The sequence below is a fragment of the Physeter macrocephalus genome, chromosome 2 (assembly GCF_002837175.3).
Source record: "Physeter macrocephalus isolate SW-GA chromosome 2, ASM283717v5, whole genome shotgun sequence".
NCBI classification, from domain to species: domain Eukaryota; kingdom Metazoa; phylum Chordata; class Mammalia; order Artiodactyla; family Physeteridae; genus Physeter; species Physeter macrocephalus.
The window spans coordinates 38,918,768-38,929,700 of NC_041215.1; the positions used below are offsets into that span (position 1 = coordinate 38,918,768).

Genomic DNA, 10,933 nt, shown 5'->3' on the forward strand with positions numbered 1-10,933 from the left:
CAGAAAGAGAAAAACAAATACCGTATGCTAACACATATATATGGAATCTAAAAAAAAAAAAAAAAAAAAAAAAAGTCATGATGAACCTAGGGGTAGGATGGGAATAAAACACAGACCTACTAGAAAATGGACTTGAGGATATGGGGAGAGGGAAGGGTAAGCTGGGACAAAGTGAGAGAGTGGCATGGACATATATACACTACCAAATGTAAGATAGCTAGTGGGAAGCAGTCGCATAGCACAGCGCGATCAGCTCAGTGCTTTGTGACCAGCTAGAAGGGTGGGACAGGGAGGGTGGGAGGAAGGGAGATGCAAGAGGCAAGAGATATGGGGATATATGTATATGTATAACTGATTCTCTTTGTTATAAAGCAGAAACTAACACACCATAGTAAAGCAATTATACTCCAATAAAAACGTTAAAAATAAATAAATAAATAAACCAAAAAAACACAAGACAGACAAGTTGGGCTAAAATTTCTCCAGTGTTCTTTTCTAAACAACCCAGTTATAATGGGAAATTTCTTATAATATTGTCATTAATCCCAACTCAAAATAAATTAAAAAACAAAGATGCCTGAACGAGGAAGAAAATAAAGGTTTCCCCCTCCCTAAAAGGCCCCGAACAGACACACTGACGGATGACAGGCGTTTACGTACCACGTCCACACCACTCCCGACTTGGTGAGGGCCAGGGAGAACTGTGCTCCGCACTCGATCTGACACACCCCCTGTCCATTTAGTCTCTCAATGTTCTGGGGAATGTTACAGCCTTCGCTTCCTCCCCGGCCCAATTTTCCAAAGTCACCATCACCCCAGGAAAATACCAAACCTAGGTTTAAAAATATATACTTTAGGCCAGTGTCTCACAATGTTCCTCCCCCAGCAATGTGGAGTCAGGTCAGGACTCACCTTCATCAGTCAGAGCTAGGGTCTGTGCGTCTCTACTTCCACACGCCACCTGGATTACTCTGTGACCAAGAAGGACTTTCACCTACTCAATCACAAATTTAAAAACAGAATCAAGCACAGGCACTAAGAAAGCAAGGGGGATTTTTCCCCACAGACTGAAAGCCAATACTGCTCATGTCTTTATGAACTGTCCTAGACTGGGAGCTTATCTCTCTGGAAATCAGCAGGTGGTAAACTTTCTGCAAGCAACAAAAATGTGTATAATCACCATTTTGGGCTTCAGTTGTGTTGTGTTATCCCCATGTCCCAAGCGGCCGTACTCTCCGAGGCCCCAGGTGTACAGTTCACCACTGGACGTGAGGGCTGCACTGTGCGAGCTCCCACAGGCAATATCCCGGATTCGCTTGGTTTTCAAGGCCTCTATCAGCCGTGGCTTGTCACAGTTCCTAAAGCAAGATTAAATAATATTCCCTATAATCAATCCAGCCTTTTTAAAGAAAGAAAAGGACATCAACACTGATCCACATTTAGTCAAAACAACATCTTTAGATTAAGCTAACTATCAAACCTTAAGAACATGTGAGGCCAAACCACATTCATAGATATTTAAATATATTTTTAAGTTCCGTTTTCATAAATAACCCATCCTACTCAATTTTCTACAAAAAACTATCAAAAAGCATTCACTATTATTAACAGTAACAGTTTATTAGCAAGTAATGAAGAAAATATTCTTACATTCTACTGAAGTGTCCAAGTTTGCCATCATCACCTTCACCCCAGGAAAACACTACCGTATGCTAACACATATATATGGAATCTAAGAAAAACAAAATGTCATGAAGAGACTAGGGGTAGGATGGGAATAAAACACAGACCTACTAGAAAATGGACTTGAGGATATGGGGAGAGGGAAGGGTAAGCTGGGACAAAGTGAGAGAGTGGCATGGACATATATACACTACCAAATGTAAGATAGCTAGTGGGAAGCAGTCGCATAGCACAGCGCGATCAGCTCAGTGCTTTGTGACCAGCTAGAAGGGTGGGACAGGGAGGGTGGGAGGAAGGGAGATGCAAGAGGCAAGAGATATGGGGATATATGTATATGTATAACTGATTCTCTTTGTTATAAAGCAGAAACTAACACACCATAGTAAAGCAATTATACTCCAATAAAAACGTTAAAAATAAATAAATAAATAAACCAAAAAAACACAAGACAGACAAGTTGGGCTAAAATTTCTCCAGTGTTCTTTTCTAAACAACCCAGTTATAATGGGAAATTTCTTATAATATTGTCATTAATCCCAACTCAAAATAAATTAAAAAACAAAGATGCCTGAACGAGGAATAAAATAAAGGTTTCCCCCTCCCTAAAAGGCCCCGAACAGACACACTGACGGATGACAGGCGTTTACGTACCACGTCCACACCACTCCCGACTTGGTGAGGGCCAGGGAGAACTGTGCTCCGCACTCGATCTGACACACCCCCTGTCCATTTAGTCTCTCAATGTTCTGGGGAATGTTACAGCCTTCGCTTCCTCCCCGGCCCAATTTTCCAAAGTCACCATCACCCCAGGAAAATACCAAACCTAGGTTTAAAAATATATACTTTAGGCCAGTGTCTCACAATGTTCCTCCCCCAGCAATGTGGAGTCAGGTCAGGACTCACCTTCATCAGTCAGAGCTAGGGTCTGTGCGTCTCTACTTCCACACGCCACCTGGATTACTCTGTGACCAAGAAGGACTTTCACCTACTCAATCACAAATTTAAAAACAGAATCAAGCACAGGCACTAAGAAAGCAAGGGGGATTTTTCCCCACAGACTGAAAGCCAATACTGCTCATGTCTTTATGAACTGTCCTAGACTGGGAGCTTATCTCTCTGGAAATCAGCAGGTGGTAAACTTTCTGCAAGCAACAAAAATGTGTATAATCACCATTTTGGGCTTCAGTTGTGTTGTGTTATCCCCATGTCCCAAGCGGCCGTACTCTCCGAGGCCCCAGGTGTACAGTTCACCACTGGACGTGAGGGCTGCACTGTGCGAGCTCCCACAGGCAATATCCCGGATTCGCTTGGTTTTCAAGGCCTCTATCAGCCGTGGCTTGTCACAGTTCCTAAAGCAAGATTAAATAATATTCCCTATAATCAATCCAGCCTTTTTAAAGAAAGAAAAGGACATCAACACTGATCCACATTTAGTCAAAACAACATCTTTAGATTAAGCTATCAAACCTTAAAACAGAACATGTGAGGCCAAACCACATTCATAGATATTTAAATATATTTTTAAGTTCCGTTTTCATAAATAACCCATCCTACTCAATTTTCTACAAAAAACTATCAAAAAGCATTCACTATTATTAACAGTAACAGTTTATTAGCAAGTAATGAAGAAAATATTCTTACATTCTACTGAAGTGTCCAAGTTTGCCATCATCACCTTCACCCCAGGAAAACACTTTCCCATCAACAGTTAAAGCTGTAGCGTGCCGTCCACCTGCAACATTCACACAGAGAGAGGCGGCCAAAGTTGGTTTACAAAAGTTAACAGCACAACTACCTATTTTTCCTGGCATGCAGTATGTGTGAACATGTGTTGAATAACTGAGTAAATAAGATGAACATTTTAGGGTGACAAATATATAAAATAAGTGAACATTTATTAAACTACAAAGTTTAAGTCCTACAAAGAATTTTACTTGCAAAGAAGCAGCAAAATGATGCTATTTATTAATGGGGTTGCTGCTATGTTAAATATATAAAAGGTCAAAATTCAGATGGAAAAATAAGTACATGTGTGATCAAATTATCAAATGCAGGGACAATTCGGCTTTTGTGAAATGCACCTCAACAGTGGAATTATTTAAGCAAAAGTACCATCGATTGCAATTAAGGCGCTGTGCTCACTCTTCCCAAAACAATCAGCTCATGCTTTTTCCCCAGCATGGCTCACTCTCCCAGGCCATCCACCCCAGCTCAGGACTGAAGAGCATTTCCTCTCTGTCACTTGTGTCCACCAGTTCCTAGGCTCCTAATACCCATTCGCACCCTATCCCTTGCCAACAGAGCCCACATGATCCAGAGCAATGTGCTCAGCTAAAAACCACGCTTCCCAGACTCCACTGCCCAGAGAGGATGGTGACAGAGATGCGATAGAAGTGAGTGAGGCTTCCAGAAAAGCTCTTTGGAGGGGCGGAGTGGGCCTGAGGAAAAGGCCTATCTTATACGTTCACCTGCAGCTGCAACGGGGGTGGACAGCAAGCTAGTGCCCCTCACAGGTACTGGGGCTGCCGCACTGGCCCTGGACCCCACCTCCAGGTTCTGGGGAGGCTATCTTGCTCTAGCCACTACCGTTTGGATTTTCTGTTATAAGGGGTTAAATCTAACCCTATCCAGTATAGACACGAACTCAGTTTGTATCTAATTCAGTTCATTTCCTCAGAGGCCAAGCACAGAGCTTTGAAATGATCCTCAAAGTTTCCTGAACTGAAGCAGTGTGATTTTTTTTTTAAATGCTTCTTTCTTATCACTGGAATTTACAGACACTGGGAATCTGATGAAAGTTACAGGCTCTTTCCCCAGAAAAATAACACATATTTAAGCACAGAACGTGATGACTGCAGAGATGCTATGAACCTGAGACCACAGCTCCAAGATTAAAAGCCCCCTCCCTTTGGTGAGGTATGCCCCACACGCCTGGAACGCCAGCAACCACTGGTCTCCAAGAAGCCTCGTGCAGCAACAATAATTAAACTCTAGACCACCTGGAGTTTTACATTAACCAACTTTTATTCCTAAGAGTTAAGTAAAACTTGAAAAAGAATGCAAAGACACTCTAGGGGAAATTGTTTACGGCCTCAGTTAATTACAGAGCACAAACAACAGGCTTATCTGTGCACCAGTGCAAAGCCTGGCCCTTACCTGAGTGAACGGCCACCTTCTTGACCACGTAACTGCCAAGAGCTGTGATCTGTCGAGGAATGGGCACAGTCCCACTGGAGAGGCCCAGCCCCAGCCGGCCATTCGTGGCTTCTCCACAGGCATACACTTTCCCTTCCACTGTCACTGCAACGAACAGGAGTGAGGAAAGGACTCACTTTTCACAATGCAACAACTATGTTTTTAGTTCTAAGCATCATTTAAAACTGTTTAAAATTAGAATAATCATACCTGCAAACAAACTTTTAGAACCACCAGCCACCTGTACTACATTCAAAGCAGACAGTGTCTCAGAGAATGAAGGAACTTTGATCTAAAACAAGAATTTTTTTTAAAGTAAAGGAGAAAAGAGAGAATGTTATTTACACTTTTAAAATTACAAGTAATCTTACTAGATGGTACATAGAATTACTGTTAATTTACATGGTTATATTAACCAAAGAAGTTCTTGTCTCTTAGATATACACAAGTATTTTAAGGATGAAATGATATACTGAGATTGACTTTAAAATGAATAGGGGTGAGGCTGTGTAGAAAATAAAGACAAAAATGTGAACATCTGCAACTGCTGAAGCTGGTACAGGGACAAGAGGACTCAGGTCCCTATTCTTTCTACCTGGGTACATCTGAACATATCCATAATAAAAGGCAAAAAATAAAATACACATAATGTAAAGATATAAACAAACATTTGGTAAACTACATTTTATTTCAGGTCATGTCTTGCTCATTCTTATTAATTCTAAGAAATTATACACTTAAATTTTCCATTAGAGATGGGTGTGATTTAATTTAAAAATATTAAAGCCCCTGTCTAAGAAGCGCTTTATGATGCCTATGTGTCAGAAAGTATCAAATAGTCACTACTACTGTGGAAGAAGGATGTTCATCGCAACCGTGAAGCGCCAATCTACCCTTCACGTGCCAACCCCAAAAAGGGCCATGCCCCCACGACCCCCTAGACAGCCCCTGTCACAGCTGAGGCTCCCAGAGCTTCTGGGCCTCACACATCTCCAAATGCAGGGCAGGGGCCTCAAAAACAAATGTAACTCAAGGCTGCTGAATTACATAAGATTATTTTCATTGTACTAGAACCACTAGACTTAAAATGAATGAGTTCTAACGTTCCTTTTCAGCTTCTCGGAAATGCAGATAACAAGGGATCTTATGATGGGTGAAGTCTCATGGAATACTAAGTAGTGGAGATGCTCATCTGAAAAGAAACTGTTTCCAGACACTAAAATTTGGAGTAATCTGTCCCTCAGTTAAGAGCCACACTGAATTCAACTCTAGTTCAAATGCATCATTTGTTGTACCTACTCTTTAAAATATAATTATACTCTACAATTTTTACCTCTGTGCTTGTCAAATCTTTTCAAAAGTGTATGTTCTAGTTTACAAAACAGCAATAATGCAACTATATCTAAAGTGCACTGTTTTCCAAGGACAGAGGCTTCTCAGAAACTAAATTTGATAATGTCTATGAGTTCATGTCAAGAATTACTTAAGAAAAGTCAACTTTAAAAACAATATATAAAAGGAAAAACCATTATAAAAACTTCAAGAAGCCTGGCTGTTGCTGGACCTGTCTAAGCCTGAGCAGCACGGGGTGGCGCGGGCACGGGGTATCGGGCAGGTACCTTGGAGCCCTTCAGCCCTCCCAACTGGTCCTTGTCATTCAGGCCCCACACAAACACTTTGGTTCTTATCGTAGCCGCCGATTCCAGACCTGCAGCCTTCTTTCTAATAAGGCTAATCAAAGGAAAAATAAAACAGAAATAGAGGTCAATCAGTGTAAAAAAATTTTTTAAATAAAAAGGAAAACAACCTCAAGCACACAGTTTGCTGGTTACTATCAGAAACTCTTAAAGTTTTGTTTTAATTCAACAAAGCCTGAAGTATACACAGGAGTTAGTGTTCCAGAGGGTCAAAATTTCTAGATACCAGTATGCTACCTTTCAATACTAGAATTTAACCTTAGCTTTTTATTCTGGTGGAGATCTTCCCAAGAGACACTGTGCAGTTCTCTTTCTTCTTGTATACCAAGTTGAACGTGACAGCTTTTACTGCTTTTACAGCAATTACCGCCCATCACCTTAACACACAGCTACTGCAGATGTAACTGGAGAGAATGTTGTTTAATGGCACCAAGAATCACCACCAGGACTGGCATTGTGGCCATGTCCCTAAACCTCAAACCCTGTTTGGTCATATTTTCCCCCCAAAGAAATAATAAAATGGATGTAGCCACACGACCTCTGATGTACTCAAACACAAACACATGTCCCGAGGCAAAACGCAAATTTCTTCCTTTACACCCTCTGCCCACTGTGCTGGTCCAAACCTCCATTCTGCCAGGGGAGGCCCGCCCCGCCCCCCGAGGCTCCTGAAGCACAGGTCATCTCATTCATCCCATCTCCTGACCTGCCCTCGACGGGTTAAAAGTTTAAACAAAGCCCACACATTCTTCAAAATAAAATAAAAATTAAAAAAAAATTTAAATGACAAAATCACAGCAACTGATGTCCATGCATTAAGTGTTAACTATACTGCTAACACTTGAGAAAAATGGCTATTGTTACTTCCAATTTGTTGTACATCAGAAATAAATTAGATTGAATCAATTAAAAAAAAAAGCCCATCAATTCTTGAACACGATAAGAACACGAAGTACATGGAATAGCGTTAGATTTTCTTGGTTGTCGGTTTGATGCCAGGTGGTAAGAAACTGCTGCTTCTGTGTTTGAGGTTTTGGCTTTTTGCTTTTGTTCTATTTTTATAAGCTACAATAGACAACTGAAGACTCCAGAGATTAGCTTACAGATAGGTAAGATTTTTTAATGTGTTACATACTAATGAAGATTTACTTTCAGGGATCAAAATTTTATGGTTTGGGGATAAAAAGGTAGGAATACTCTCATCCCATACCAGGCAAAGGAGAGCAAGTATATGTACATTCTAACTATTTGAAATACCTTGTAACACAGTGTTACTCAAAAATATGTAGGGGATTCCACCAGTGTTGAGACGTGTAAGGACTGGTACCATGTAAGCATCAGCAAGGGGAACAAATGCCAGTGGGTGGTCAGTGAGGGGACACCCTAGTTGGGGGCTTGCCCTGTGGGAGACTGCTTGGACCATTCATTAGTTATTAGCTCATTAATGATATCTGACAGGAAAAAAAATTACATTCAAATATCTAGAATTTCTTTTGTGAATGTATCCAGCTGTGTTAAAATTTCATCTATGAGTAAAGCTCAAACTTTTGTGGTTATTTCACATATATAGTGCATGTACTAATTATATTTGCCAAATTCATTTTAGTAGCTACCGAATAAGAAAGTGTGACTCTATAATCCTTTCACTTAAAAATCCCAATGATTTATTTAAGTGAAATGTCATTTTCCTCACTTAATTAAATTAATGCATGTAGACACAAACAGTTTGAACTGTAACATATAACATATATTCTAGATAAGGTAGTGTTATAAAACTATTTTTCTTTTCGACTTCTTTGCAAAGCTTCCGAAACAAACCAAGACAGGATCCAAGCCCAAGATCCCTAGAATGACCTGATTTATCACCACAGTGGCCACCTCTTCATGACTAAGAGTATGTGCTTAATAGCAGTGCAGGGCCAAGCTCTTTTGTTTCAAAAAGACAGACTGCTCACGTCACACACTAGAAAGCACTCAGTGCTAAGGGCAGTGATCAGCAGAGCTCAGCTAGCACTGCTACCTGCGTCTAGTGGACATCTGCAAGGACCCAGCTACACCAGCAATACAACAGAAACACCTATCGACTTGGCAATTTCACTTTTAGCAATTTATTTGTGAAAAGACAACTTATCTGAGGACAGTAATTGTCTGCACTGTTTGCTGCTGGGACGTAAACCAAGCTCAGAACAGACACTGCACAAGAGCCCTCCATACAAGTCTTGGAATAAAAAGCAAATGTGCACAGACCTGGCAGACATCTGTCTTCACCCTTGGTATATGCTGTTCCCCTGCCAACACCCCTTACTGCCCACTTTGCTTTGATGGGGGGAGTTTTTCCTTGTTCTCCTGACAGCCCAATGCTCCTTTGCAGATGCTCAAAGCACCAGGCCCTTCTCCTTCGTGCACTTCCCACAGCCATGAGGCCACTCTTGTGTGTGTGAGTTTGTCTTGTTTTATTTAGCATGTTCACTACAGCATTCACAGGACAGAGAACAGGGTTTAGCCTCCAGTAGGTGTTCAATAAATATATGATGGATGAATAAATACAGTAATAGTCATCACTACAGGGCTCATACAAAATAAGGAACTGAGTGAGTAAATGAGAACTTAATCATGAGATGAAATATTGCACAAAATGAAATCATACAACAGAAGACTAATGATACAGATATTCTAAAGATGGATGTTGCTCATGGTTGCACAATAATGTAAATTTACTTAATGCCACTGAACTATACACTTAACAACTGGTTAAGATGGTAAACTTCTGTATATTTTATTATAATAAAAAATTTTTAATTTAAAAGTTATTAATAAAATTCTTTAAAAAGGCTGTAAAATACATACCATATCACACTATCTCCAAAGGAAAGCACAATTAGGGACAGATAAAAAAGAAAACTACAAGAATATATACCAAAATATTAACAGTAACATTTCAGGTAGAAAAATTAAACATTTTTATTTTCCCTTTTAAGTGAATTTTTCTAAATACAATGTTTCCACATTAAATTTTTCCTAAAATTAAATTAAATCATATTTTTGAATATGATTTGAACATTAATATTTAACAAATAGTCCTATGGGCACTAAACTATCCTCATTATGAGATACACTCCAATCAAACATTGGCTTTTGAAAGTGAGAGTTTGGGCATGAGTACCACCAACAGCGAATAGCTCTCACCTCCCACTGCTGCCTTTTTCGTCCTCTTCCTCCTCATTATCTGAAGCTAAGAAAGGAACTGCAGCCAAATCTTCCTCCTCCGCACGTATCCGTCCCAGCAGGATGAGACCATGGATTTTACAATCAATTCCTGAGCTCCTGCACTGCTTTATTGCAATTTCAATATACCTGTGATACTACATACAAACACAATAAGCTACAGAGTTTTCAGAATCAAACACATTAGATACTTTAACTGTAGAGAAGGACATATGAGACATGGAATGTGTGGAAAGTTAGAGCCCCTTTACTTAAGTTCTGGAAACACTAGGCAGGGTTGATGCAGGCACATTTGAGTGGGGTTCGCTTTCAAAAGAAGTCATTAATTCACCAAGGATGTCCATCCAAGGCATGGGACTCACAGTAATTTTCTAACTAAAATGAAATAGTATGATAGCCTTACTGAATGACTCCAGAACTTTTCTGTATTAAAGCTTTCTTAAACCAAGATGATTAAGAAAGAGATTAGGTGCCAGGTAGTCATAAAACCTTCATAATTTTTAAAACATAATAAAAATACTTGATTACAAACAAATTAGAGAAAACAATACACAGAGCCCCATAACCCCAACACCTAGTTCAACAATTATCAATGGATGACTGACTTTGTTCATATATGGATTATCATAAGAAAATTCCAGGCAGCATGTTGTTTCAAAACTTTAGTATGTATCACTGAAATACAGGCATTTAAAAAATATATTCACAGTACTATTATGATAGCTAAATCAATAATCTTATATCATCTAAATGCTACCAGTGATCAAATTTTCTGATCATCTCATAAACATCTATTTTCAGCTTATCCAAATCGGAATCCAAACAGAATGCAACCTCCCTCTGTTACGCCTTGGCCATTCATTTTTTAAAGTTGGCTCGCTGTCCCACGGAATGCCCCACCCCCCGTACTTGACATTCAGAGTATTCCTTTATTCCTGTATATCATGTGAACAAAGACTGAAGCAGCAGGAAGCACACACATCACCAATGACTTCTTGTTGCCTCAATGGGACCTAATCAAACCTTAAGATCTACCTATGGGGCTTCCCTGGTGGTGCAGTGGTTGAGAGTCCGCCTGCCGATGCAGGGGACACGGGTTCGTGCCCCGGTCTGGGAGGATCCCACATGCCGCA

At 40.1% G+C, this 10,933-nt stretch overlaps 1 protein-coding gene across 1 annotated transcript in view; it reads right to left on the reverse strand.

Moving 5' to 3' along the window:
- Positions 1–10,933, reverse strand: part of HERC2 (HECT and RLD domain containing E3 ubiquitin protein ligase 2) — a 234,930-nt gene that overhangs the window by 65,095 nt on the left and 158,902 nt on the right. Inside the window, exons 56-63 of the mRNA XM_024117104.3 lie at positions 9,762–9,937; positions 6,498–6,609; positions 5,089–5,170; positions 4,840–4,983; positions 3,325–3,415; positions 2,855–3,032; positions 2,587–2,668; positions 2,335–2,506 (exon numbers count right to left, since the gene is read on the reverse strand). Of these exons, the coding sequence (XP_023972872.1) occupies positions 2,335–2,506; positions 2,587–2,668; positions 2,855–3,032; positions 3,325–3,415; positions 4,840–4,983; positions 5,089–5,170; positions 6,498–6,609; positions 9,762–9,937 (1,037 nt within the window). The remainder of the gene's footprint in view (positions 1–2,334; positions 2,507–2,586; positions 2,669–2,854; positions 3,033–3,324; positions 3,416–4,839; positions 4,984–5,088; positions 5,171–6,497; positions 6,610–9,761; positions 9,938–10,933) is intronic.